The 27909-nt window shown below is 43.9% G+C and overlaps 1 protein-coding gene across 2 annotated transcripts; it reads left to right on the forward strand.

Annotated features, from left to right (window-relative positions):
- Positions 1-3147: 3147 nt before the first annotated feature.
- On the forward strand, positions 3148-26964 carry LOC129858291 (mastermind-like protein 1). 2 transcript variants are annotated; one of them, XM_055927424.1, is made up of 5 exons: positions 3148-4837; positions 18466-19863; positions 23254-23460; positions 23887-24025; positions 24971-26964. In XM_055927424.1, exons 1-5 carry the CDS (start codon positions 4520-4522, stop codon positions 26020-26022), a joined length of 3114 nt encoding a protein of 1037 aa, XP_055783399.1. In that variant the 5' UTR covers positions 3148-4519; the 3' UTR covers positions 26023-26964. The 2 variants fall into 2 exon arrangements, with proteins under 2 accessions (XP_055783399.1, XP_055783400.1); XM_055927425.1 differs by having other exon boundaries at positions 18472-19863.
- Positions 26965-27909: the final 945 nt, after the last annotated feature.

The raw sequence follows: 27909 nt of genomic DNA on the forward strand, positions 1-27909 counted from the left end.
TAAACATTTAATGCCACATGTTTCTACAGTTCCTTTTGATTTATTGTACACTATGTAATATTAAGACCATAATACTGTCAGTTTATTTTATTAGTCTAGTTTTGGATGGATTATATTTCAAAGCTTGACATGAGTAAATCCCCTTGCTGATTAACACATTTTGGTAGCTACTGTAGCTAACAAGCGAGCAATGATTTTGTAGCTAAACTCAGTGATTAATTTGAGACGGAACAGGATCCTGCACCTCTTCGTTTTGAACTGTTTTGTTCCGGAACCTATGCCGGATCCGGTACTTCTCAAGGCATGAAAAATAATTGTCACTTTTTGAAATGTAAAAATTATAATAAAAACAACAATCAAAGTTCATTCGAGTTGCCTCTTCCTTAATTATCCTGCCACCACAAAAAAAATGTCATGTCAGAAAGTAGATTTTCAGCCCGGGCCTAATATTCTAAGAGTTGATTCGGTTTATGGTTTGCGCAACATTTGTAACCTATGTTTGAGACCAACGCTTGTCGGTATCTCTCACATAACTAGAATGAGATTCACTATTTATGATCTTTCTCCCACTCTGCTCTTATAGACATGAGCCTGCAACTCTCATCTTTCCAGCGTTGCACTTCATCATTTATTTCCTAATAGAATCATAGCAGCAGCACATTTGATAAATTGAAATAAATTTGCCAAAGTTATAGAATTACGGCTGTCTGTTCAGAAATAAATTAAATAATTCAGAATATCCTACTACACCATGAGAAGGCCTGTCATTTTGCCAAAGTGTCAATTGCTTCTTTTTTTAATTAACAAGCTGTGGATTGTGGCCCAATAACAAGGAATAGCCTACAGTCAGGAACGCGCGACAAATCAGTCAGAAAAAAATTGCATGCAGACAAAACAGCATTTCGCAAAATTTAAAATACAATCTAGGGAAAACAAAGGTTGGAAAGCTAATGTATCCTGCTGAAGACTATGCTGTAGGCTCCCAAAAATATTGTATCAACTTCCAAATATTGTTTTGAGAGAGAGAGGTTTTTGGCACGAGCGCATCGGCTATCACCAGCGAGTGAGCCGCGCATCATTGGGTGAGTCAGTGAAACTGGAAAGCATTTTAAGGACTAATTTCCTCCTCACATTGTAGCCTACAATATGTCGCCACACACCTAGGCCTAGGCTATTGATGGATTCAAGACATGGACGTTTTTATTGATCTCAGATTATGTTTGTCAGTGTCAAAGTATCCTGCCATTTAAATTATTTGTGTTTATTTAAAAAAATATTCTACCAAAGTCTCCAGTCATTTTCCCCAGACCCTAGGTTACTAAAAACGTTCCCAATATGTGCAACTTCTGTAAGTGCCTCTAGTCTACAGCTCTATGCCACTACGCAAATGCGATGATATGCATGCAATGCTTTATTGTAAAGGTTGTTTTTTTTATCATGCGTTCCGGTACCTCAGAACTCCCCAGGTCGCACCCTCTCGCGCTCACTTTTTGTTCCGGCACTTCCCGATTTACAAATTAAGCACTGGCTAAACCTGTCATTGTGCAAACAAGCATAGTTTACCCGTGTGTGTGGCTCATAGAAAATTGTTTAAACATGGGTAGCAAACACCTTCAATTGGAATTCCAGCGCTCTGAATTCACTGATTAGGCATGCACTGCAGATTACAAAAAAACGAACTAATCAATTAGCTGCACTTTACCAGAAATAATATTGTAATCAGATTATAGATACTTTAGAAAAACTAGATTATTACTTTTTCATGGATTCCTAAATTCAGAAAGGATGTTTGCGAGAAAAAAAAACACAACACCTTTCTGTTTTATCAATGACATTCAATTCAGCATTGGGAAAAGGCGCAAATTAAAGTTTGTTCCACCTAAACGAGTCTGACTACAGGTTAGAGACCATTTTGATGACACCAAATGCATTTGATGGATCCTTTTTTGTCTTATTCTTATGCCTTTTAAGGGGAAAGTAATCCAAAAGTAACAAACTAAACTGATTACATTACTGAGTTTGGGTAATACAAAAGTTTTGTTACTGATTCAATATTTTGGACAGGTAACTGACAGATTACATTTAGAAAGTAACTAACCAAATCCCGACTGTCAGACGTGCATAGCTGCCATCATAGAGTGGGCCACCAACAAACAAACAGGAGCAAATATAGCCCACAACATTTACACATATATCTTGACCATAGTTCAGGATCCAAGCACGTCTGCCCGTGCTTCCGATGGCCTCATTCCATCCCACTTTTGACACCAGTGTAGCGAACGATGAACCCTGGGGTGTATTCATTAGCCGGATTCCGTTGCCAAACGTTTTTGCTACGGTCTGTGACTAATGAATACACCCCTGGTCTCGCAACCCGTGGGCAAACTTCATGCTTACCATAAGGGCTACTACTACATTATTGCCTTCTTTCAAATCAAATTGTATTCATCACATGCTTTGTAAACAACAGGTGTAGACTAAAAGTGAAATGCTTACTTACGTGCCCTTCTCAACAATACAGAGTGAAAGAAAATAGAGAAGTAATAATAAATACACAATGAGTAACGATAACTTGGCTGTCTATATACACGGGCCGATGTGCAGGAGCACGCGGTAATTGAGGTAGATGTACATTTAACTAGGAGTAAAGTGACTAGGCAACAGGAGAGATAATTAACAGTAGCAGCAGCATAAGTGATGTGTCAAAAAAGGGTCCGTTTTATGGCTTGGAGGTAGAAGCTGTTCACGGTCCTGTTGGTTCCAGACTTGGTGCATCCGTACCGCTTGCCCTGCGGAGCAATTCGCCACACTTCTCTATACCAAGTCCCTGGCATGTACATGACTTTCTGATGGACTCACAGGTGCCATCGAACTTCTGACACCAGTGTAGCGATTTGATGTACCTACTTATCAGTTACAACACATTCTTCCAATAAAGATAGTGTATTCGTTAGTTGAGCTTACTTGAAGTCTGACTGACTGTGCCATACTTTCACAAGTTTTCAAAGGATACAAAATTGTACATTTTAACTGTAAATTCATGCAAATGCCACGGTCTCTCTATGTATTGTTTGTTTTCACTGTCAATCGTTACAATGAGGTGAGGACAGCGACAAAGTATCTTTGGCGACACTACTGTCTTGCAAAGCATAAGGTTAGAGAAAAAGTAAAGGAAAAAAACTTGTTCCAAAATGGCGACGAAGATCTGCCTGTCCATTGGAAAACAATAGAAATAGCAAAGAGGGGCAGAGTTTGATTGTTGTCGCAATTTGTTTTTGTTTTGCATTTGACCTAACTGCATCAGATTCGGGTTGTGTGTTTCTAGCTATATGCAGTACTGGACGAAGTAGTCTGGGTATCATGCTTTGTTATAGTTGGTTTTCAAGCTAGCTAGCTAACACCGTTACATCCGTATATTGTTGCAGTTGGCTGCTAGCTATCAAGTCACATTATTTGGATCTACACCGACGATCAGCTCGCCAGGCAGAACACAGGCAACATTTGACTTGCAAGTCAAGTTGTGCGCACTTTTGTTATTACAAAGCAAACGTTTTTAGTGTTTTGTAGGTCGGTGGTAATCGGTAACTTCACGTTTTATCCTGCCTAGCTAGCAGAAGTTAATTGCCGGAGTAAGTTACTGTAGCTACAGTAGTTAGCTAGCTTAGTAGAAACACTCAGCGTCACTTGGTTTAGCTAGCTAACTTCATGGCTAACGTTAGCTAGTTAACGGTAACTGAATTTCACAATGAGACTGGTATGTTTGTTGTAGCTAACCAGCTACGTAAAGTTGGGTAAGTAGTCAGTAAGATGTTTTAAAATATTAATTGTCGGTAATGTAAACTATAACAATCTTACACGGTGAAATGTTTGTTCTAGCTAATACGGTTCAGTTTTGCGATGGCTAGCTAAATGTTAGATAGCTACTGTAGCGGCTAAAGTGAAAGTTATGGGCTTTTCTCGCACAAACTTTGGATGTTTGACCAGAGGAATGTTAGGAAGTCCCATACTAGCATTTTAGTGAGCAGCTAGCTAACGGTAACTTGGCTAGATTAGTGTCTCAACTAATGATATTTGACGTGCGTATCTGTGATACAATTAATTAATTTAGTATATTAAAGATACATGAGTTTAATTTGAACTTTTTCATTCATATAGACAAGGCGTGAATGAGCTTTTGCGAATTTGTCTTAGCCAATGCTGGGGCCTTTAGCTAGCTAGCTAACGTTAGCCAGACAGTTATTAGTGGCAATATTTTTCAGGATGTGATAGATACGGTGCACTATCTACCTTGCTGGCTAGGCAGTTGAACAATATTTTATTAATCGTCTTTTTCGTGCGTTTTCCGAGTGTCGTGACTAAAGTCTATTAGTAAGACAAAGGTCGACTATGGAAGCAGTAACGTTAGTTAACACTCTGTAAAAGGGTACCGGGTATAGACGCCCACCTTGAAAAGGAGCAAATTCAGCATTTTATCCCGACTGCCGAAACCTGAGTCCAGAGTTTAAAACACTCTTTATTGATGATGGCCGATTTTGTAGTGCCGCGACACAGTGCGGTGATGGAACGACTCCGCCGTCGAATCGAGCTCTTCAGGAGGCATAACACCAGCTGCGAGAACCGCTACGACAACACAGCGAGGGAGCGGCTGGAGATGGAACGGCAGCAGACCTTTGCACTGCACCAACGGTGCCTGCAAACCAAGGCCAAGCGGTCGAGTAAGCACAGACAGCCAACATCCGACCAAGCAGTTCAGAGAGGGTCAGGGACCGGGGGCAACAACGCAGACCTAGGGGATGGTGGGACGCCCGAGCAGAGCAGAAACAGCACTTTGATTGCGGTAAGTTACCATTTCAGAAAGTGGATGCAAATTCACCACAAATCTGATAACAGCTTCATGGCAGTTATTTTATTTGCGCATTCATGCGTTAAATTAGTATTTTTCATGTGCAGTGATTGCAAGTCAAGGAAAGAGCATTATTTGCTATCATTTGCAGTGTGCTCCATGTGCAGTGATTGCCACATAAGAGTTGTAGCAAGTATCATGTGTGCATTCTGGGTGGCTGCTGTCACATGTTCTCATTGTTGTCCTGCTGTATTTATTAGGCAGACTTTGGCATGCTGGGGCACAATGTTCACAGTTCCACAAATTTTTTGCTGTGGTGAAACTCATTATTCCTGCTATATTAGTTCAAACATAAATGTTAATGTAACAGAATATGGAAAGGACTTTTTCAACAAGGCACACTGTCGAAGTTGTGTCACAGTGAGGTGTCCACTAAAGTGGTCCATGTATTGTTGGCACTGAAGTTCATGTTTAGTCACAGCCATTTTGTAGAGTTGTCATGGATCTCTAAGTTATCGGAATGTTGATAGCACAGCCAAAGTGGGATAAACAAGTCTCAAGAAGGCTGAGTCATATTAAAATACTGCTTCTCTCTCTTGTGGCTCAGAAAAGTAGCTAAGTATTCAGTGAGTGCTCACACCGAGAACATTCTCTAATAATATCTAGGCTTGTTTCTTTCTTCATCAATCTTCCAGTTGTCCAATGGACTTATAATCAACTATCGTGGGAAAAAAGCTGCTGCCTCCATTGTTTTCAGTGTTGATTAAGGCTCTATCGGGTGTTGGGGGAAATTTCTGTTTGCTCAAGTCACCTCTACTGACCCTGTAGTAATTATCCCTGGCATATGTTATACTCGAGGGAAACCAAAAAGTGAAAAGGAACAATTGAATTACACATGGCAACTTAGCGACCTTGTATTTACAGTCTTGTATTTACATGTGTTGTGGAGATAGGGAAAGTAGGATGGAATACATTTTCATGCAGTTTGGTTGTCTTGACAGTCTGACCTACCTACCATGGCAGTATCCATTTGGACAGTTTAGTTTTTTTGCCATGACCCCCACCTGAAGCATTTTGCCTCTGTGACCCCTCTTAACGATGGAATCTGCATTAGGGGAAACAGCGTCATTGTCCGCCACAGCACATTTGGTATTGTTTTTGATTTGTGGACAAAACGGAGAAGAGTTCCGTTGAGAAGTCTGGCAAAAAAAATTGCTGTACATATTCTGCTCATCTATCGCACGTGCAATTATGTCAGAGGGGGGAAACAGTGTTTGTTGTTTGCAGTAACTTTGTTCTCATAATATCCCAAATTGACAGTTAAGGATTCCAGCTTTAAGTCTCTGAGAAATATAAAAATGTATTTTTTTACACAACCCAGGCTTCAGTCACAGCCCAGTAGGAATTGACTGCCTCCCACCATTTGGGCAACAGCTGCATTAGGACAATATAACTACCCTCTGAATGAATGATGACTCAGGGGTATTAGAAAAAACAACTCCACCCCCAGCCTAATGCGCTGAGCTTCTGACTCATCATTGCTCTGTGCCCTTTCCTGATCCACATAATGCAATGCCATGGTATAGCTCCATTCCATTCACGAATAGCAGTGCTAGCTAGCCCACTAGTGACTGGCACTGGGTTAGCAAGCTACCTAGCCTATCTTTCGTTCAGTCACTCTGTGCCATATTAACAAGGCTCAGCTCCAGCCTGGCCAGTCAGTATGAGGTTAAAGCTTGTCCTATAAACTGTCCCCCCAGCCTTTAGTTAGACCGGCCCGCTGCTCCGTTCCACTCCTGCACATCCCATGGAGGCCCATTGTGGCCACGCCGTTGGCTTCAAAGGCAAAACGGGCGCTATCTTAGCTCTGGGTCCGGGGTTTGGAATTCGGCATGCTCCCCTCCACGGCCCAGGCACTAGCTCTTTTGTTGTAGGGCTTCCTCCGTCTATACACATGTTAATTAGTTTCATGTGACTTGGGTCTGTGGTAGGTGGGGTAATGGCGGTGATTGCTCAGAAGAAGGGGTGGGGGAGGCAGTGAGGGTAGAGTGAAAGGGTGAAGACGGAGACCAGTTTTTCAGGTTCATAAAGCACTGGAGTGAGTCACTAGACTAGCTTTTCTCTCCTCCGGGGGAGTGATGGGGTTAGAGATGAGGCCAGATCAGATGAGCCGTGCACACACTCTTCTCTCTCTCTAAAGCCAAACAGCTCGCCAGTCAGTCATAATGTGGCTAATAGGCTACCGTATCTTTAATGTAGCAAGCTAAAAACACGGAGCCTAATGTTAGCTAGCTAGCTGCTATGAGGATGTCAAGTCATTGGAGGAGTGGGTGAGTGACTTTTTCCGCTCATATCATTTTTCGGTGGCGATACACAGCTAGAGATGCAGGTTTCATTTAGTTACCTAGCAAGAATTTGAACAACTATTATCCAGTTAGCATATCTCTCCTGTTAGCAACTTCACTCTAGCTATCTAGCTGCTCTGATTTCAGAGCACTCTTATTTGAGTTTGCCAGAGCGCAGAATAACTGATGAATTTGCGAATTCACAACACCTGCTGAATATGACCGGTGTCAGTAAACGTAGGACAAAATGTATAGTTAGTCATGAACGCTCTAGATAACATGTAAACAGCCTAACCAGCTCTGCTAGGGTGAGTTAAATGGTCAGTGAGGTGTTCTCTCATTTGTGTTGAAGTAGCTTGCTAGCCAACTTTAGCCAGTTAGATTGGGTGCTTGGTTGGGACAAGCATGCATTGATTTGCAGGCAAGCTGTAGAAGGACGAGTAGGCTACATTTCCCTGTTCATCAGTCCAATTTTTACGGCCAACTTGCTGAAAGTTTGAGAGGGATTATCTAATGATTCGTCGTTAGATTTGAGCACATCTTGCTCTGGCTAGCATTACCGTAGTTGTTGATGTGCATAACTGAGGGGGAGAGAGCCTACCTTTTCATGGTTGTTTGATCAATAGGACTGTAAAATTCCCAAATGTTAGACTACTCCAGTGGTATTTGCAGAAATCCATTCAGGTGTATTTTTCGGTGACTGCGTTCTAATGCTCTGAAGTCGCAGCTGCCTGTAAACACAGTCCAGTTCAATTGCGTGATGGCGGGCTTGTGTGGCAAATGGCTTGTTTGCATAAATTCCTATTGTAGCTCTGATTGGCTATGGTGCATCGGTCTGCGTAGACTCTAATCCTGGACATGTCTCTGCAGTGTGCATCGCATGAAGAGTGGGGAGGGGGGGGGGAGTAAGATAAAAATCAATACATAATTGTAAATGGTAGCCTAGTGGTAAGTTGCTGGATTGAATCCCCTAGCTGACAAGGTAAAAATCTGTCATTCTACCCCTGAGCAAGGCAGTTAACTCTAACGAGTCACAAACCTGGATCCGGGACCCCCCCCCCCCCCCATCAAAAAAGCTGACTAGCATAGCCTAGCCTAAAGCCACAGGGATATCATATAATAAAATGTTCATGAAATCACAAGTCCAAGAAACCAAATGAAAGATACACATCTTGTGAATCCAGCCATCATTTCTGATTTTTTAAAATGTTTTACAGGGAAGACACAATATGTATTTCTATTAGCTAACCACCATAGCAAAAGACCATCACAACTCTCACCAAAGCAACTAGAATAACTACAGAGAGCAACGTGAATTACCTAAATACTCATCATAAAACATTTATGAAAAATACACAGCGTACAGCAAATGAAAGACAAAGATCTTGTGAATCCAGCCAATATTTCAGATTCTTTAAGTGTTTTACAGCGAAACCACAATTTAGCATTATATTAGCTTACTACAATAGCCAACCACACAGCAGCATTGATTCATGCACGTTAGCGATAGCGAATAAACCAGCAAAAGATATTAAATATTTCACTAACTTTTTCAAAAAAGCCATCAGATGACAGTCCTATAACGTCATATTACACAATACATATATTGTTTGTTCGAAAATGTGCATATTTAGCGGCACAAATCGTGGTTATACAATGAGAATAGTAGCCAAGCTGCCAACAGAATGTCGGGAGAAATCTTGGGAGAGGCACCTAATCTAATCAATAACTAATCATAAACTTGACTAAAAAATACAGGTTGGACAGCAAATGAAAGATACATTAGTTCTTAATTCAACCGCTGTGTTAGATTTTTAAAATTAACGTTACTATGACATACAGCGTGCGTTAAAGCGAGACCGCACCGAAATTAATGGCGGAATAGTAGTGTAACATTTTTCAGCAGAACAACGAATTAACATCATAAATAGTTCTTACTTTTTGATGAGCTTCCATCAGAATCTTGTGCAAGTTGTCCTTTGTCCAGAATCATCGTTGCTCGGTTGTAGATTGTCTTCTTCAACTTAGGAATTAGCAGTAAACATTAGCTATGTGGCCCAGACGTGTCCAACTCTTCATAACGCAGCACAAAGAAAATTCAGAAAATCACAATATACTGATATAAACTGATATAACTCGGTTTAAAATAACTACATTATGATGTTTTTAACACCTATATCGAATATAATCAGAGCCGGATATATCTAAGGCCTATAACGAGAGCTTTTCAGAATGCCATCCTGAGGTCTGTCTTGCGCCATTGACGAACGTTGAAAAGAGTGCACCCCACGTTCCAAGAGCCTTTATATGGCCTCAGATCTACCTAGCAACCCCATTCCACTTCTCACTGCTTACTGACATCTAGGGGAAATCGTATGCAGTGCATGTCGACTCATAGATTACATGCAAATTAATAAACTGACCCTGGAACAGAGTGCCGATTTCAGATTTCTCACTTCCTGACAGGAAGTTAGCTGCAACTTGAGTTCTGTTTTACTCACAGATATAATTCAAACGGTTTTAGAAACTAGAGTGTTTTCTATCCAATAGTAATAATAATATGCATATTGTACGAGCAAGAATTGAGTACGAGGCAGTTTAATTTGGGAACGAATTTTTACAAAGTGAAAACAGCGCCCCCATATTGACAAGAAGTTAACCCATTGTTCCCTGGGCGCCGAAGATGTGAAATGTTGATTTAAGGCAGCACCCGCGCACCTCTCCGATTCAGAGGGGTTGGGTTAAATGCGTAAGACACAGTCCAACTGAATGTATTCTACTGAAATATCTGACTAGGTATTTCCCTTTCCCTAAATAAGGTATCCAAACAATAATGAAAACCCTATAGCAGTAAAAAAAGAAAAGATATACATAAACTCATCAAAAAAATAAATGTTTATGAATGTATAAGATTCAATAACTGAGACATAAACTGAACAAGTTCCACAGACATGTGACTAACAGAAATGGAATAATGTGTCCCTGAACAAAGGGGGGGTCAAAATCAAAAGTAACAGTCAGTATCTGGTGTGGCCACCAGCTGCAGGGGAATGGCCCTAGCCCTCACTCTCCGATCCAACAGGTCCCAGACGTGCTCAATGGGATTGAGATCCGGGCTCTTCGCTGGCCATGACAGAACACTGACATTCCTGTCTTCAGGAAATCACGCACAGAACAAGCAGTATGGCTGGTGGCATTGTTATGCTGGAGGGTCATGTCAGGATGAGTCTGCAGGAAAGGTACCACATGAGGGAGGAGGACGTCTTCCCTGTAACGGACAGCGTTGAGATTGCCTGCAATGGCAACAAGCTCAGTCCGATGATACTGTGACACACCGCCCCAGACCATGACGAACCCTCCACCTCCAAATCGATCCCGCTCCAGAGTACAGGCCTCGGTGTAACGCTCATTCCTTCGACGATAAATGCGAATCCGACCATCACCCCCGGTGAGACAAAACCGCGACGTGTCAGTAAAGAGCACTTTTTGCCAGTCCTGTCTGGTTCAGTGACGGTGGATTTTGACCCATTGGGAACATTGTTGCCGGTGATGTCTGGTGAGGACCTGCCTTACAACAGGCCTACAAGCCCTCAGTCCATCCTATTGCAGACAGTCTGAGCACTGATGGGAGGGATTGTGCATTCCTGGTATACCTCGGACAGTTGTTGTTGCCATCCTGTACCTGTTTCGCAGGTGTGATGTTGGGATGTACCGATCCTGTGCAGGTGTTGTTACACGTGGTCTGCCGCTGCGAGGACGTTCAGCTGTCCGTCCTGTCACCCTGTAGCGCTGTCTTAGGCGTCTCACAGTACAGACATTGCAATTTTTTTGCCTCGGCCACATATGCAGTCCTCATGCCTCCTTGCAGCATGCCTAAGGCACATTCACGCAGATAAGCAGCATCTTTCTTTTGGTGTTTTTCAGAGTCAGTAGAAAGGCCTCTTTAGTGTCCTATGTTTTCATAACTGTGACCTTAATTGCCTACCATCTGTAAGCTGTTAGTGTCTTAACCACCGTTCCTCAGGTGCATGTTTATTAACCTCACTAGGGTATGTGGGACGGTAGCATCTAACCTTGTCAACAGCCAGTGAAACTGCAGGGCTCAAATTCACTTGTTGTAAATCCAGCCACAGTGTCCGATTTCAAAAAGGCTTTACGATGAAAGCACACCAAACGATTATGTTAGGTCAGAGCCAAGTCACAGAAAAACACAGCCATTTTTCCAGCCAAAGAGAGGAGTCACAAAAAGCAGAAATAGAGATAAAATTTATCACTAACCGTTGATCTTCATCAGATGACACTCATAGGACTTCATGTTACACAATACATGTATGTTTTGTTCGGTTAAGTTCATATTTATTTCCAAAAATCAGAGGTTATGTTCAGTAGTTCCAAAACATCCGGTGTTTTTGCAGGGAGACGCATAAATTTACAGAAATACTCATAATAAACATTGCTAAAAGATACAACTGGTTATGCATGGAATTTTAGATCCCCTTCTCCTTAATGCAACCGCTGTGTCAGATTTCAAAAAAACTTTGCGGAAAAAGCACACCATGCAATAATCTGAGTACAGCGCTCAGAGCCCAAACAACCCAAACAGATATCCGCCATGTTGTGTAGTCAACAGAAGTCAGAAATAGCATTATAAATATTCACTTACCTTTGATCTTCATCAGAATGCACTCCAGGAGTCCCAGTTCGACAATAAATGTTTGTTTTGTTCGATAATGTCCATAATTTGTCCAAATACCTCCTTTTTGTTAGCACGTTTAGCCCAGTAATCAAAATTCATGAGGTGCGATCACTAGGTGCAGACAATGTTAAAAAGTTCCATTACAGTCCGTAGAAACATGTCAAACGATGTATAGAATCAATCTTTAGGATGTTTTTAACATAAATCTTCAATAATGTTCCAACCGGAAAATTCCTTTGTCTTCAAAATGCAATGTAACGCAAGCTAACTATCACGTGAACGCGCATGGTCAGCGCGTGGCTTTCTGGCAGACCTCTACCTCAATCCTCTCTCATTCGCCCCCACTTTACAGTAGAAGCACCAAACAAGATTCTAAAGACTGTTGACATCTAGTGGAAGCCTTAAGAAGTGCAATATGACCCCATAGACACTGTGTATTTGATAGGCAAAGAGTTGAAAAACTACGAACCTCAGATTTCCCACTTCCTGGTTAGATTTTTTTCTCAGGTTTTTGCCTGCCATAGGAGTTCTGTTATACTCACAGACACCATTCAAACCGTTTTAGAGACTTCAGAGTGTTTTCTATCCAAATCTACTAATTATATGCATATTCTAGCTTCTGTGGCTGAGTAGCAGGCAGTTTAATTTGGGCACGCTTTCATCCGAAATTCCCAATGCTGCCCCCTACCCTGAACAAGCATGGGAAACAGTGTTTTAACCCTTTACAATGAAGATCTGTGAAGTTATCTGGATTTTTACGAATTATCTTTGAAAGACAGGGTCCTGAAAAAGGGCTGTTTCTTTTTTTGCTGAGTGTACATGCATGCGTATGTACACAGATAAATAGTGCATGGAAATGCCACTTATATTCCGGTGTCTTTTAATTGTACAAACGCACGGCCGCTTTCCCACTCTATATCTTGGTATAGAATTTTCGCAAATGCCTTAGAATGTTTGGGAATTAAGTATTCTAAGAATTTGTGGAAATGTTATAATTACCATATCTAAATGCTCACTTGTGAAATATTTTTTTTTAAGTGTCATTCGTCCTGGGTGTATATGAACAGATGTTAATGAAATGTCATGTTGCTAAAATGCTGTCAGTTCCACTTTCAAGGTGCACAGTACTATACAGGCGTGATTAAACAATCTGCGCGGATTGTACCAGTACGTTCAAATGTCTCCGCACAGGAGGGTAAACCTGAGGATATCTGGTTGCCTAGGATGTCAGTCTGGGGTTCGGCCTCTGCATTCAGATGAGATGAGCGTACATTTCGTTGGCTAGTGTTTCTGTCATAGCCTGGCAAAATAATGGAGAAATTAGTCTAGTAGGGCTTTCCCCAACAAAACTAAAATCTTGGTTGACCAAAAGTCATCTTAACTTCTTATGGCCAGGTGTGATGGTAGCGTCCCACCCGACCAACATCCAGTGAAATTGCAGAGCGCGAAATTCAAACTACAGAATTATAAATATTTAACTTTCATAAAATCACAAGTGTAATACATCAAAATAAAGCTTAACTTCTTGTTAATCCAGCCGCTGTGTCAGATTTCAGAAAGACTTTATGGCGAAAGCACACCATGCAATTATCTGAGGACAGCGCTCTGCATACAAAACCATGAAAAACATATTTCAACCAGGCAGGTGTGACACAAATCAGAAATAGCAATATAATAAATGCCTTACCTTTGATCTTCTTCCGTTGGCACTCCAAAAGGTCCCAGTTACATCACAAATGATCCTTTTGTTCGATAATGTCCTTCATATCCATAAAAACTCAGTTAAGCTAGCGCGCTTCAGTCAATAATCCACCCAGTTTCCCTCCATCAAAATGCATACAAAATGAATCCCAAACGTTACTAATAAACTTTTCCAAACAAGGTTTATAATCAAACCTTAGGTACCCTAATACGTAAATAAACTATAAAATTTAAGACCGAGAATCGTTGTTGTCTTTACGGGAGAGAAAAAAACGACAATTTCTGGCAAATTTTTAAAAAAAAAACAGCTTGAAACTCTTTCTAAAGACTGTTGACATCTAGTGGAATCCCTAGGAACTGCAATCTGGGAGGACTTCGCCTTATAATAAAAGTGACAGCCATTGAAAATAGTGGTAGGCCCCCCCCAAAAAAAATTGTGTGTGGGGGGGTGTTTTGTCCTCGGGGTTTCGCCTGCCATATCAGTTCTGTTATACCCAGACATTATTTTAACAGTTTTAGAAACTTTAGTTTTCTGTCCAACTCCACCAATTATATGCATATCCTAGCTTCTAGGCCTGAGTGTCAGGCAGTTTACTTTGGGCACGCTTTTCATCCGGGCGTGAATATACTGCCCGCTACCCAAGAGAGGTGAAATTGATTGGTCAACATTTTTAAATGTGTATTTTTCCATATCAAGACACACCCTATGTTTTTAATTAAAATCAACTATATGTATTGAGATTGTCTGATGCTTTAAGCTTACTGTTAGATGAAATAAGACCGAAATGCCTCAAGAGGGAGCAAGAGATCTAGAAGATAAAAACCTTAACCTGACCCATCCATTCTCCTGCGGGCTTTCTCACATTCTGCCATTACTCTCCCGAAGTTGCCTGTGATAGATTGTCGACTCTTCGTGTAGCCTTTCTCATGTGGAGGGGCAATTTATCATATGCACATTTTCGTGGAACAGTTCCATTTAATTTATAATAAAGTCTTCATATCGCAATCATTGTCATGTGGTAAATCAAAATTCTATCCAAATCTAAATGAAAATGATACAAACCTATAAAGTAACTTCTATCGCCAACTATGTAAAAATAGCCTACATAAAGCCAACAAGTAAAAACATTGCAGCCTGTAGGTAGAAAATATCCTGATTATTAAAAAAAAAAATAGATATAAAAAACCTATCAATCACAATGGCTATGCATGGCCTGTCTGCAATGAACTTGAAACATTGTATTAACTTGGGTCAAGCCTAAGCTTGTGCTAGCGAACTTGCTATGTTTAAAATATTCTGGGCCCTCAGTTTCCTGTGCCACTGAGCTCGGGACAGACACCGCTGTAGGCTATTTGCGCAAGGGATGAGAAGCAGTGCTTGACTTGGGAAGGAGCTCACCGAAGCTGAGTACTGGCACCTCAACATTTCTACTGCTTGAGCTCCTGTTTCTCGTATAGAATATGAACTAAAATGTATTGTGAAACTCCTGCACCTAAATATAAACGTTACCAACAACCAAAATGAGTACCGGAACCTAAGTCGAGCACTGATAAGTAAGCAGGTAGGCCTATTTTATGTTTCCACTGGATCAGAGCACAGCATTTTCCCCTTGTCGTGCTGAGTGGTTGTCGAAAGGGAGAGACCTGGAAATAGTTAAATGTTTTATATATATATATATATATATATATATATATATATATATATATATATATTCTCAATGGCTACATGAAAGACAGACTTTTGTTTTCTTGCTGTTTGAGGTGAAGAAAACATTACTAACAGCTCATTAGTTGTGGTGCATTAAGCCAATCAGAAATACTATCAGATCCCCAAATGTCACATTTTATATGCCTACATTTGCTCGCGGGCCTCTGACAATGTATCCACTCTGACAATGAGAACGGTAAAAAGACTGGAATAATATATTGAATGCATTAACAGAAATTACCGTAACCAAACAAACGTTGTAGATTAGGAATTAATAGTAAATGTAATACTGGTAATTATATGTAATGGGCAAGTGATATACACTAACATTCAAATGCAATCAATTCACAAAATGAAGTTATGAAACAATGGATGCGCACAAATTGGCTGGAGAGTGCACATTCTGGAGAGGGCAGTGCATTGTGCATCTGGGCGCTGCATGGTCAATCAGACGTCTGCATTGACCATGCAGCATATATGGTGATGTGGCCTCTGCGGAAGTCAGGGCATTCATACTTCTTGCGCTTTGCGAAGAACTGCGGAGCTGTTGTCAAGGAAGTGAGTTTGTGTTTTATACAGGATGTACAGCCCCCAACCTACCATCAATCAGTCATGTCAATGCGAAGCTATATAGAAACCTCCGCATTGTTACAACATTTGGGTGTCGCATGGCGATGCGGAACGAGCATCTGGAGGCTCCACGATCGCGTCATACCCACCATATGGTGTCCCCGACCACATTTTCAGATCAAGCATAAGTTTTGTTTTTGGCCAGGCCTCCAATGCATTAGTTCACTGAGATGGGAGCAAATATCTATTTATTTTATTTGCCTCTGCTCGACCCCCAAAAAATGATCTTGGTCGTCCAACAGCCTATCGACCAGTCGACTAATTGGGGTCAGCCCTAGACTCTAGCATGGGGGGGGAAACTAAAACGTATTGAACCTGCTTTGTGAAATAGGCTACAACCCAGTGCTGCGATCAGGTCCCGCCATCCATGTAATCCTCATTAATTATGATCTAAAAAGTAAAACTGATCGTAGATCAGCACTCTTGCTTGGTGAATATGAGCCAAGAGCTGCGTAAAGCTCTCCTAAAAACCCATGTCAAGTTTGACTGTTTGACTATGCAGATGGCTTGTATACCTTATGGCAAGCTGCCAGTCCAGTCACAGGAAGCTAACCTAAGCAAAGTCATAAGGTTGCATTACTGCCCTCATAAGGTTCTGTGTCTGAATCCATCAGTGACAGTTATACTCTGCACTCCTGGTCTGTTCCTCACCACTGGGGATAAATAGCCGCAATTGTCACAATTTTTATTTCTATAGACATCGACGGGCTTAATATTTTAAATGGGTAACTTGCCTCAACACAGTGATGAAAGTTGAATGGGGTTTTATTTTCCTTGTGAAGCAGTGTAATGTTTACAGGACCGTTAAGCATATCTTCATGCTAGCTGTACCCATAGACTTCCAGTCTTTTTGGTAAGCTAGGTAGCAATGGCTTGCAAAACTACTTCTAACGCAGATACATAAAGTTAATCTGACTATCTGTTTTTAAAGGGCAACTGAATGCAAAAAACAACTTCTCTGAAGTTGAAAATGGCCTAGACCTATGTGGCTTTGATATTAGTCAAACATTTACTCCAGTGTCAAAATTGACTTAAGTTTAAATAGGATAATTTGTCCAAGTCAGTATATTCCAAAACTGATTTTTATGAGAATTGTGTAATGAGGTCACGACCTAACCCACAAGAGGGTTGTGTTTGGATTACAACACGGATTGTAACGCCTAGGGAGAATTTTCATGCATGGAGAACAGTCTGCGGTGATTGCGCTCTATCAAAACATAGCAGCATCTACCGTGAGACAGACCTGCCCATTACACAGTGGCTCGGACTTGTCTGTTGAAAGAACACTTGGCCTCTAACCCCTGTATGGAGTGACCACTTGTTGATGTGTTTGACAGTGATCCCTTGAGTATGCCACTTTTGGGTAAAATGTGGGTAGCGACGATGTGCACTTACATCCCAACTGCAATTTGTCAATATTCCAAAATGATAAACTCATTTGCAAGCATCTTGTGTCCCGCTGCAACATGTTTTGTGACATGATTCACTATGAAACACTGCCATACAGAAGCACACTGGCAAAATACTTATTTTTCAGACAATACTTTTAAACACTGTTACACAACACCTTAGCTAGATGTAAAATTGTGCGACTAAAACATCCTCGGCAAAACGTCTAAATTAATTTGATTTCTTGATTTGTCTTAGATTAATTATGACTATTTTGAGGAAGTGGTGTGGCATTGTTGTTGCTACCATACTTCGAGGGACAAACAACAACAGTAACTGCCAGGGTATGCAAAGGCCAACAAAACACACCCACATCGAACCTCACCCCCAGATTCAAATCTCATATTTCTTAATGAGCAGCAGAAAACGCATGCGGAATCAGTGAGTTCAGTGTTTCCCTTTTGCTTTCTCTGCTGCTGAAAAAAAATCATGTTTCCTACAATTCTACACATTTTGATGTGTTCTTATGTTATCTGAGTGACTCAAACATAAAAAAAAATTAAATTATGGGGTCCCCAAGCCATTACATTTTTTACATTTTTGATTCTCCCTGACTGTAGTTTTTATTTTGGTGGTTGTTAGTTCTCAAAGATGATCTTATAACTATATAGCTATAAATGTATTAATTTTAAAATGATAGTTTGAACCATGTTTTGAGGCTTTACAGTCAGTTTACATTTATATTATTTACAAACATTGGAGAGAAAAAACAAGCTCATATTTTGGATTATGTTGGGGTATGGACAGTTGAACTAAGCTCATGATGCGTTTTTACAAGTTATGTTCATTTCTAAGTTTTAAAAAATGGATGGAACTAAGGATTCCTGCTTTAAATATATATATTTTTTAATCTCCGCTTGTGGCAAAGATCTCAATCAAAAGCATTGTGACACTTTTCAGCATGTGTTTATTGTATGGTACTAATGTTTACATTTAATTTACATTTCAGTCATTTAGCAGTAAAGAGTGCATACATTTTTGTACGAGTCTCCCATGGGAATCGAACCCACAACCCTGGTGTCGCAGGTGCCATGTTCTACCAACTGAGCCACATGGGGACATTGTATATTCATTGAGTTGTTATTTACTCTAGTTGCAGGAGTCAGTGAAGAGGAAGCTGGAGAGCGCTGGCTCCCCTGGTCAGGTCAACGGCTTCAGCGATGGCTACCCCCCGTCCAAAAAGGCTTGCCTAGACAACGGCACGTCCAACGGCGGCATCCCCCCTCGCTCACCCCTGGACTCCAAGCACGGCATTGGCGCTGACTCTCTCATACCCAATGGTGGAGAACATGGTGGAACCGCCGCTGGGGAGCAGGAGTTCAGGCTCAAAGAGATGAAGCAGGAGCCCATAGATGACATCCTCCCCTGCATGCTGCCGTCAGGGGGCGGAGCCAGCAACAGCCTCTTCCCTGACCTCAACCTCAACGAGCAGGAGTGGACGGAGCTCATGGAGGAGCTCAACCGCTCGGTGGCCTATGAGGACATCCAGGACATCCTCAACGACGGTTTCGAGGACCGCAAGGACCCTCCTGATATGGCCGGACCCACCCCTGGGACAGGCGCACAGTCTGGGGGAACCTCACAAGGAGGCCTCCTGCTTCCGGACCTGGCCAGCGTCAAGGCAGAGTTCTCCCCGGCATCTACCGCCTTCGAGCAGGACTCGTGCGCCGGCTCGCCCCACGCCAGGCCCAAGTCATCGGGGCCGCCCATGCAGCACTCCGCCAGCTTCCCGGCAGCAGCCACCTCCACCGTCTCCTCCCCGGCCCTGCCCCTCAGCCAGCAGCCTCCCCCATCCAGGCAGCTCCCTCCCCAGAACCACCGCCTTCCCCCGGGGCCTGTCTCCAAAGACCTGTCCCCTGCCCAGCAGCTCCAGCAGCTAGCCGCCCAGCAGCAGAGAGCCCAGCAGATGCAGTCCCAGCTCCAACAGCAGCAACACGCTCAGAAACAGCAGCAAGCCCAAAAACAACAGCAGCAGCAAGCCCCCAAATTCCACCCCTCTGGGTCCCACCCCTGCCGTCCATCTTGGCCACCCCAGTCGGCCCCGTCTCAGAGCCCCCTAGGGGGAGCTTACGGCCTGGAGAAGCCCACCAGCCCCTCCCTCTACCCCCAGGACTTCCCAAATAACCCCAAGCCCCAGCTGATGATGCCCGGACAGCCCAACAAGGGCTCACCCAAAGCCGTGGCCGGCGGGTACCTGCAGCCCGGAGGCCCCCACACCAACATGCTGGGCCACCCTGCCCAAGGACCAGGGGCTCCGCTTAGCCACCCTGCAGCAGCAGGCCCTGGGGGACTGGGCTCTGCCATGCTCAACTACAGCAATACCAAGCCCCTGTCCCACTATGAGGCTGCGGCCCAGGGGCCACCACAGGGCCCCCCCAGTGCCCAGAGCCAGAACCAGAACAAGGCAGTGCTGCTGTCGCTCCTCAGACAGCAGCAGCAGATGAAGCAGAAGCAAGGTCTGTCCTTCAGACCACAGCTACCCCACGGCCAGGTAAGAATACAGCTCACCCTGAACTTTATCACAAGACTGCTCATTGTGTAACCATTACTTTTATGTGACCAGGTTTGATATCATGAAGCAGGCTTAAAAAGACTTCATTATAAGAGTCAATGATCGGGCTCCTGGGTGGCGCAACAGTCAAGCACTGCCGTGCTGGGGTGCCACTACAGTCTGGGATTCGATGTCACATCAGGCCGTGACCGGGAGCGCCATAGGATGGTATACAATTGGCCCAGTGCCGTCCGGTGTAGGGGAGGATTTGCCCGGTGGGGTTTTCCTTGGCTCATCGTGCTCTAGCGACTCCTTGTGACAGGGCCAGGCACCTGCAAGTTGACTACGGTTATCAGTCGAGCGGTGTTTCCTCCGACACGTTGGTGTGGCTGACATCCGGGTTAAGCGTGCAGTGTGACAAGTAGGTGGTCAGGTGGGTCATGTTTCGGAGGATGCATGACTCGACCTTCGCCTCTCCCAAGCATTTACATTTACATTTTAGTCATTTAGCAGACGCTCTTATCCAGAGCGACTTACAGTAGAGTGCATACATTTTATGATTTTTTTTTTTTTACATACTGAGACAAGGATATCCCCTACCGGCCAAACCCTCCCTAACCCGGACGACGCTATGCCAATTGTGCGTCGCCCCACGGACCTGTCGGCTGCGGTCGGCTGCGACAGAGCCCGGGCGCGAACCCAGCCCAGCCTGGGCGCGAACCCAGAGACTCTGGTGGCGCAGCTAGCACTGCGATGCAGTGCCCTAGACCACTGCGCCACCCGGGAGGTACGGGCGCAGCCAAGCCTGTTGAGGAGTTGCAGAGATGAGTCAAGAGACCTAATTCGGGGAGAAAACAGGGTAAAAGAATGTGCTTGTGTCTATACCACTCTGAATACGCCTGTTCACAGTCAGGCCTGGTTAGTAACGGGACAGGAGACCACCTGTTCACAGTCAGGCCTGGTTAGTAACGGGACGGGAGACCACCTGTTCACAGTCAGGCCTGGTTAGTAACGGGACAGGAGACCACCTGTTCACAGTCAGGCCTGGTTAGTAACGGGACAGGAGACCACCTGTTCACAGTCAGGCCTGGTTAGTAACGGGACAGGAGACCACCTGTTCACAGTCAGGCCTGGTTAGTAACGGGACAGGAGACCACCTGTTTACAGTCAGGCCTGGTTAGTAACGGGACAGGAGACCACCTGTTCACAGTCAGGCCTGGTTAGTAACGGGACAGGAGACCACCTGTTTACAGTCAGGCCTGGTTAGTAACGGGACAGGAGACCACCTGTTCACACTCAGGCCTGGTTAGTAACGGGACAGGAGACCACCTGTTCACAGTCAGGCCTGGTTAGTAACGGGACAGGAGACCACCTGTTTACAGTCAGGCCTGGTTAGTAACGGGACAGGAGACCACCTGTTCACAGTCAGGCCTGGTTAGTAACGGGACAGGAGACCACCTGTTCACAGTCAGGCCTGGTTAGTAACGGGACAGGAGACCACCTGGGAATAACAGGTGCCGCTATTAAAAAAATAAGAGTCAAGGATCCACATGGAAAGATCAAGTGTTAGGCTATATTGGTATTCTGAATAACCGTTAAAAAGTTAAGAGGTCAACAAGTGCATATGAAAGGCTTACACTTACATGACTTGGTTATGGTCATCGCCCAATCCTAACATCATTTCACACTGCTAGACTGGGAGAATAGAGCTATTAACATTTCCAACAGGGGAAAGGCCCAAAGCATGTTTTATACTGGCATCAGCAAATAGCATTACAACTGAGGCACAAAGAACATTCCAAGACCATGTTGTGTGTACACACACACACACACACTCCTCCAGTGCTACGACGCTGGTGAATGAGGGAGTATCATTTTGAAGCCAAACAATAAGGGCTTGTTAAAAATTAGCGATGGAGTCGTCTAGCTTGCCCTTTTAGTTTGAAAGAACGGCTCCAAATAAAGACCTCTTATTTTCACAATTTTCCATGTCAAGAACCACACCAATGGATAGCATAGTTTTAATTATATTTGGTAATATATATGTCAACATGTAATTTATGGGTAACAACTAAGTACATGACTGTGACTACAATGGGGAAACAAAAATAGCTTCTTAGCGAAGAGACATTTCTCAAGCAAGAACTTCTAGGACTGTCTGGGTGTAGTAGTGAGGGGAAAACTGAAAACTAGCTGTGATTGGCGAAGCAGTTTGGAACTCTTTCTTATTTGTCTATTAACCTAAGTTTACCGCCTGGTGATGTCACCAGACAGGCCAAAACTCCATCCCACCAAAACAGGCTGAAATTTCATGTGGTCTTTTCAAACAGCTCTTACACTAAAAGGGCATTATCATTTTAACAATTTCAGTTTTATTCCAACCTCATAGTGTGGAAATGTATATAAAACACAGAAAAATCATGTTTTTGACTGTACTCAGCCTTTAAGGCATACTGCATGTAGGCTGATAGTTGATGGTGTATCTAAGGCCTAGCAGTTTTTTTATGTTAGTCAACAAACACAACCCACACACTGTCCTTGTAGCTTATATTTTGGTCCTACAAGTCTGGCATGGGCCCCACGGTTCGAGGGGACAGCGTGTGTGTCTGGGTCAAGCAGCTGGTTGCTAAGGAGCTGGCATGCAGTCTCCCATAGGGGGTTGGGTGGTGGTGGAGGGGGGGAACCAGGGAGGGGACAACCACGACAAAGCAGCCTTTCATGCAGCCCCCTCTACCTCGCCCCCTCTACCTCGCCTGTCCTCCACACTAGTATATTTTAGGTTGTAGCCCCCCCGTACAGTCTCTTAACCCACTTGGGGGTTTTCCTCTCGCGAGAAGGGGCTCTCCGATCCCTTCTTGCTCTTCCTACCCTCTCTCCCTGACTCAACTGTGTTCTGTGGTGTGTGTGTGGACGGACCCAAAATATCCCCCGGCCGGAGCTAGAGGCCTGAGGCTAGCCCCTGCTAACTCTGGCCAACTTTCCAGATGTTTCTATGGCGAGATGGTTAGCACACTGGCTGAGGCTAACACTGCCAATATGGAGCTGTGGTTCTCACAGCTGGTCAAGGAAAGCACTTGTATGAGGCCATAAACTAACTTATGAACTTTCAAACTGAAGTTGTACAACCGCGGTCTTCATTTAAAGCTGTGTTGATTAGGGACATACCTAAAAAAAACTAGAAAAGTTAAAGCTTGAGCTTTGATTTGAATGCTTTTTCCTTTGCGTTACATCAAACCGTGCTTTTTGCTTTACATCAAATGTTATTTCTGATCATATTCCCCCCACTTGTTTGACAAGGCCCCTAAAGCCTTAACTCTGAACGCTGTCTCTCTTCCTCTGGTTGACATTAGTGGAATAACTATACAATTTTCCCCAATTTCAATTTTGCAGGAACAGAACGTATACCCTGCCGCACCGCACGGCCCTGGACCTGGCAACGCCATGGCCCCCCAGCTGGGGGGGCCCGGCAACGGAATGGCGGGAAACCACGGCAACGTGGCCTACCTGTCGGGGCAGGCGGCGGTGAAGCAGCAGCTGATGGAGCAGCAGAAACAGTTCCTACTGGGCCAGAGGCAACAGTTGATCATGGCCCAACAGGTTAATACCCAGGGTCAAGGGTCATCTACTGTAGCTAGAATTTGGGTCTTGGATCAGGGTCTAGGAGCAGCATACCCCACCCTCAATCCTAACAACAAAATACAAAGAGAACAGACTTCCTGGCTCATTCACATGATTGGTTTCAACTTGCCCTATTACTATGTAAAGTCTGAGACAGGATCTCGGTCTGTTCTACCCGACTGGGCCTGCTAGTGCTGCATAGCCCTACATGTTGTCTATTAGTAACATATATACACAAGGGGGAGCCATTTGTCTGCATGTAGAAGTGGTTATATGACTGGCAGTTTCACAGTAGGCGTTTTCCATCTCTGATCCTTGTCCAAGAGAATGTATGGGAGGAATTTCAGTCACCGGTGTATGCATGTATGACACAATAATGTTCTAATATGTTTTCTGTGTTTTCAGGAAAAACAGCGTCAGCAGCAAGAGCAGCAGCTCCAGAGGCACCTGACCCGTCCCCCTCCCCAGTACCAGGACCAACAGAACCAGCAACCTGGCGCACAGAACAACCCCTTCCAGCAGCAGCAGGTCGCCCAGTTTACAGGTAAATGAGACCCTACGTCACCACATTACCTCCAATGTAGCATAACCCAACCCCCCTAGACACTCCAAGGTCTTAAAAGGGCTTGTAGGGCTCTAATCCAATCCTCTACCTGAGTTCTGGTCAGAAGTGTACAGACGTTCACTTCCCTTTATGTATTTCAGATCATTGAATTGTCTAGATGTAGTTTCCTCTCATGTTTAGCCATATTGTTTTAATTCATTACACTAGGGCAGTGAATTTGTTTCTTGACGACCCAAAAAGTTTTGGAATTTTCCTTCAACCCAGCTGAATAAACAGGCACAACCCAGTCGCTTTCCACAGCCCGAAACAAATCAACCATGACCTATGTAAAAAGCCTGTCTATATAGGTTAGGGGGTAAGAGGGAGATTTTGGAACCACAGCTAAACTCTACCACTGCTTGCACTTCCCATTGCTATTGAATAGGCACCTTTTTTGAAAATCTGGTCATGGGCCAGAAGGTTTGCTTCAATGATGTAACTCACACAGAACAACTTTGTTTGGCAGTACACTAATATTACCTCGTCAATGCAAATGCTTCTTACCGTATGATTCATTTGAATGGTAAACCAGTAATGAGGTCTGTGTTCTCTCGTTGCTGAATACATTTGCCCTTTGTTCTGTGTCTTTGGAGAGAACAGCTGATCTCTCAATGCTCGTTGTCCTTTTTACCTCATAATGGCATGAACTTATTGTGGTAGCTAGACCATATCAGTTCCTTTCTGCTATCTGCGTTCATGAAAAATAATGACACAGATATGGAGACATTGAAAGCCATTTAAGTATATTGAGAGAGACTTGGTCTTCTCCTATAATGAGTTTATTGATTAAGATTGAATTATAAAAAAATGTGTAACTATTATGCAAAGTTTAGCTTTTCAATTTGTCATGTTTTTGTGACTCACTTCTTTTGCTTCTCCCTGCAGGTTCGTCACAGCCATTGAGCAACGTTGGTACGCTGGGAGGCCCCGCCCCCGGAGCTCAGCGAATGTTCCCCCAGACGCAACAAGGCATGATTGGTATGACCATGGGCCAACAGGGTGGTGCTGGCCCCACCCCTGGTGTCCCCCCTCCCTCCAGCCAGGCAGACATGAGCCTCGCCTCCTGTGTAGGTGTTATGGACTCTGCCTTACAGCATCAGGTACTCTACAGCAACATGAACATGCACCCCTCCCAGCAAAGTTCCATGCAGAGGCAGCCTGTAAGCAATATGGGCGTCTCCTACCGACAGAACATGCTATCCCAGCAGCAACACCTTAAAAACCAGCCCAACGCCGCCCTGCTGAAACAACAGCAGCAGCATTTAGCCAGACTACCCGGCTCCATGCCTGGCGGCAACATGCCCAGTGTTATGCCCAACGCCATGCAGAGCACCCAGAGCCAAACTTGGAAGCAGCAGGGCATGCAGCAAGCTATGGGTGCCCAGCAGCCTCCCTCCAGCAACGGAGGTCTCCCGCCCAATGCCTTTGCCAACCCCAACGCCTTCCACATGCAGCAGCAGACCCACATACCAAACAAGATGCCTGTTGGCAACACCCCCTTCGGCGCCAATGCCAACGGCAGGCCCATGGGCGCCATGAACACTGCCCAGAAACAGATGATGCAGCAGGCCCAGCAAAGGACTGCAGCCAACCCCCAAGCTTCCCTTGGGCAGCCCTTGGGCCCAGGGCAAGTCTTACCCAATCAGCAACAGCAGCAGGGTTCCCAAGGCCAGGGGGTGTTGCCCGACCTGGGTACCTTTGGTCAGCCGCAGGGGGGGTGTTTGGTCAGCCAGGGGCTCCAGTGCAGACAGCAGGGCTACCAGGTCAACAGAACTGCTAACCAACAGCAGTTGCCGTTTATCTACAACACTGGGTCAGGGGCTAGCAGTTTGCCCAGCTTCCCTGGTGAGAGTGACCTGGTGGACTCTCTGCTGAAAGAACGCAGCACGCAGGAGTGGATGGACGATCTGGATGAGCTCTTAGCTAGCCACCACTGATGAGTTTTAATGAACAGGAGCGTCTCAATAGTCTGTAGTGGCTTCCTCTTCTCCATCTGCGCCAATGTTAGAGCCAGATGGTAGAGAGCAAGTGTCTGCTAGGCATCCGTCTTCCATGTTGTGTTCACCTTGCCTTTTCAGATCAGTAGATTAAGACTGAGAGGAGCTGGGGAGAGGAAGCCTTCAGGCAAGTGAGATTCGTCTGATGAGTTAGTGAGATGGAATGTTGGTGTTCCAAGCCAATTGCCAATGAAAGGCAGGAACAGCGAAGGTTACTAATGGAATCCTGTTACTGTTCTGACACGGCTAAGAGACGGTCATCAACAGTATTGTGTGTACTATGTATATAAAGTCAGGAGAATGATTGGATGGGAATGATGGTGTGCAGGACCAAAACCCCTGTGTTGATTCCTATTGGAGTATTTCCCCAGGACTGGGAGACGTATAGAAAGAACTCTGCTACTATTACTACTACTGAACCTGTGACTCAGTACTAAACCACTGAATCAAGGGTGAATCAAACGTGGCGCACACACACTTTGTCTACGCTTACCAAACAAGCACCACCACAGTAGAGGTGCTTATTTTGGTTTCATTGCCCCCTACCCGTCCTCTGCTTTGTTAGAAGTTGCGGCCTTAAATGCAAATGAATGCTCTATGTAGCATAGGTGACCTAGTAACACATTCCCCCATGTCAAATGTTGGTGATGATACACTAGATATTGCTAATAAATAGACGTATGCCACCTCTCCCCTACTCCCAAACCAATGACGAGGTGATCAGGAGACTCAACTGTGGCGGCGTCTGCTAAATGACTTAAATGATGATGAAATGATTTGGTTAGCCAGTGCCCATTAGTTGGTAAGTGTGGACCCATATGTTATAAGAGACAAGACTGTTCCTCTGTTAGTTGTGCAATGACCCCCCCCCCCCCCCCCCCCCCCCCCCAATGGAGGCAGGTTACAAATGTAAAGTGACAAATGGGGACCTGGTCCCAACACCACCCAAATACACTTTTGAATGATGCTTGTATCATGTTTCTAAAATGGTCTCCCTTTAGGTTCGTTACCATGTTTGACTAGGTTACCCTAAAATCACTGTCTTTAAACATTCAGTCCATTGTCATTTTAATAACCAAGCTATAAGATAATGTATGAATAGTGGACATTATTGCCTTCAGACCCATTGCAGACAATCTTTTTCCATTCCCTTGAACGACAGTACAGCCAGATACTTAAGTTGAGATGTTTGAATTTGTTCATCCTCTTTTGTGTCAGGGGCTCCTTGTACATTTTTCGATATATTTTTTTGTATGCATTTTCCGATTTTGTTCTGAAGATAGATCTTATTTTTATATGTATATTGCAGCGGATTTTTGTAAGTATTTCATACTTTTAATATGGTTCTCTGTAAAACAAGAGTATTATGTAAATATAGTTATTTTTTTGTGTGTGTGTGAATTGTTACTGACAAGCATTATAATATTAAATGCCAATGTAAGGTGTGAGTAGAATCCTGCAGAACAGTGTATTCCTATGTATGCCATCCACTTAGTCATGATGATTTGACTTTCTTCCATCTCTTTTCTTGTCCTTCCTTGTAATTATTTTTGCATCATATATCACAGGAATGGGCAGCTCCAGTCTTCGGGGGCCTGACTGACAAGCCTGGCACATTTCTGTCCCAACCTTAACTCTGGACTCAAAATCAACTGTTCATGGTCTCCAGTTTAGAATGTAATACGTTTATTAACTTGAAATTGAATCAGGTGTGCTGGGGAAAATGTGTCACTGACACTAATCAGGACCCAGAGTACTGGAGTTGCCCATCCCTGATACACTCCCCTACGTATTTGTTTCTGAATAATTCTACATTTATATGGATGC

Source organism: Salvelinus fontinalis, chromosome 6, assembly GCF_029448725.1.
Source record: "Salvelinus fontinalis isolate EN_2023a chromosome 6, ASM2944872v1, whole genome shotgun sequence".
Classification (NCBI taxonomy): domain Eukaryota; kingdom Metazoa; phylum Chordata; class Actinopteri; order Salmoniformes; family Salmonidae; genus Salvelinus; species Salvelinus fontinalis.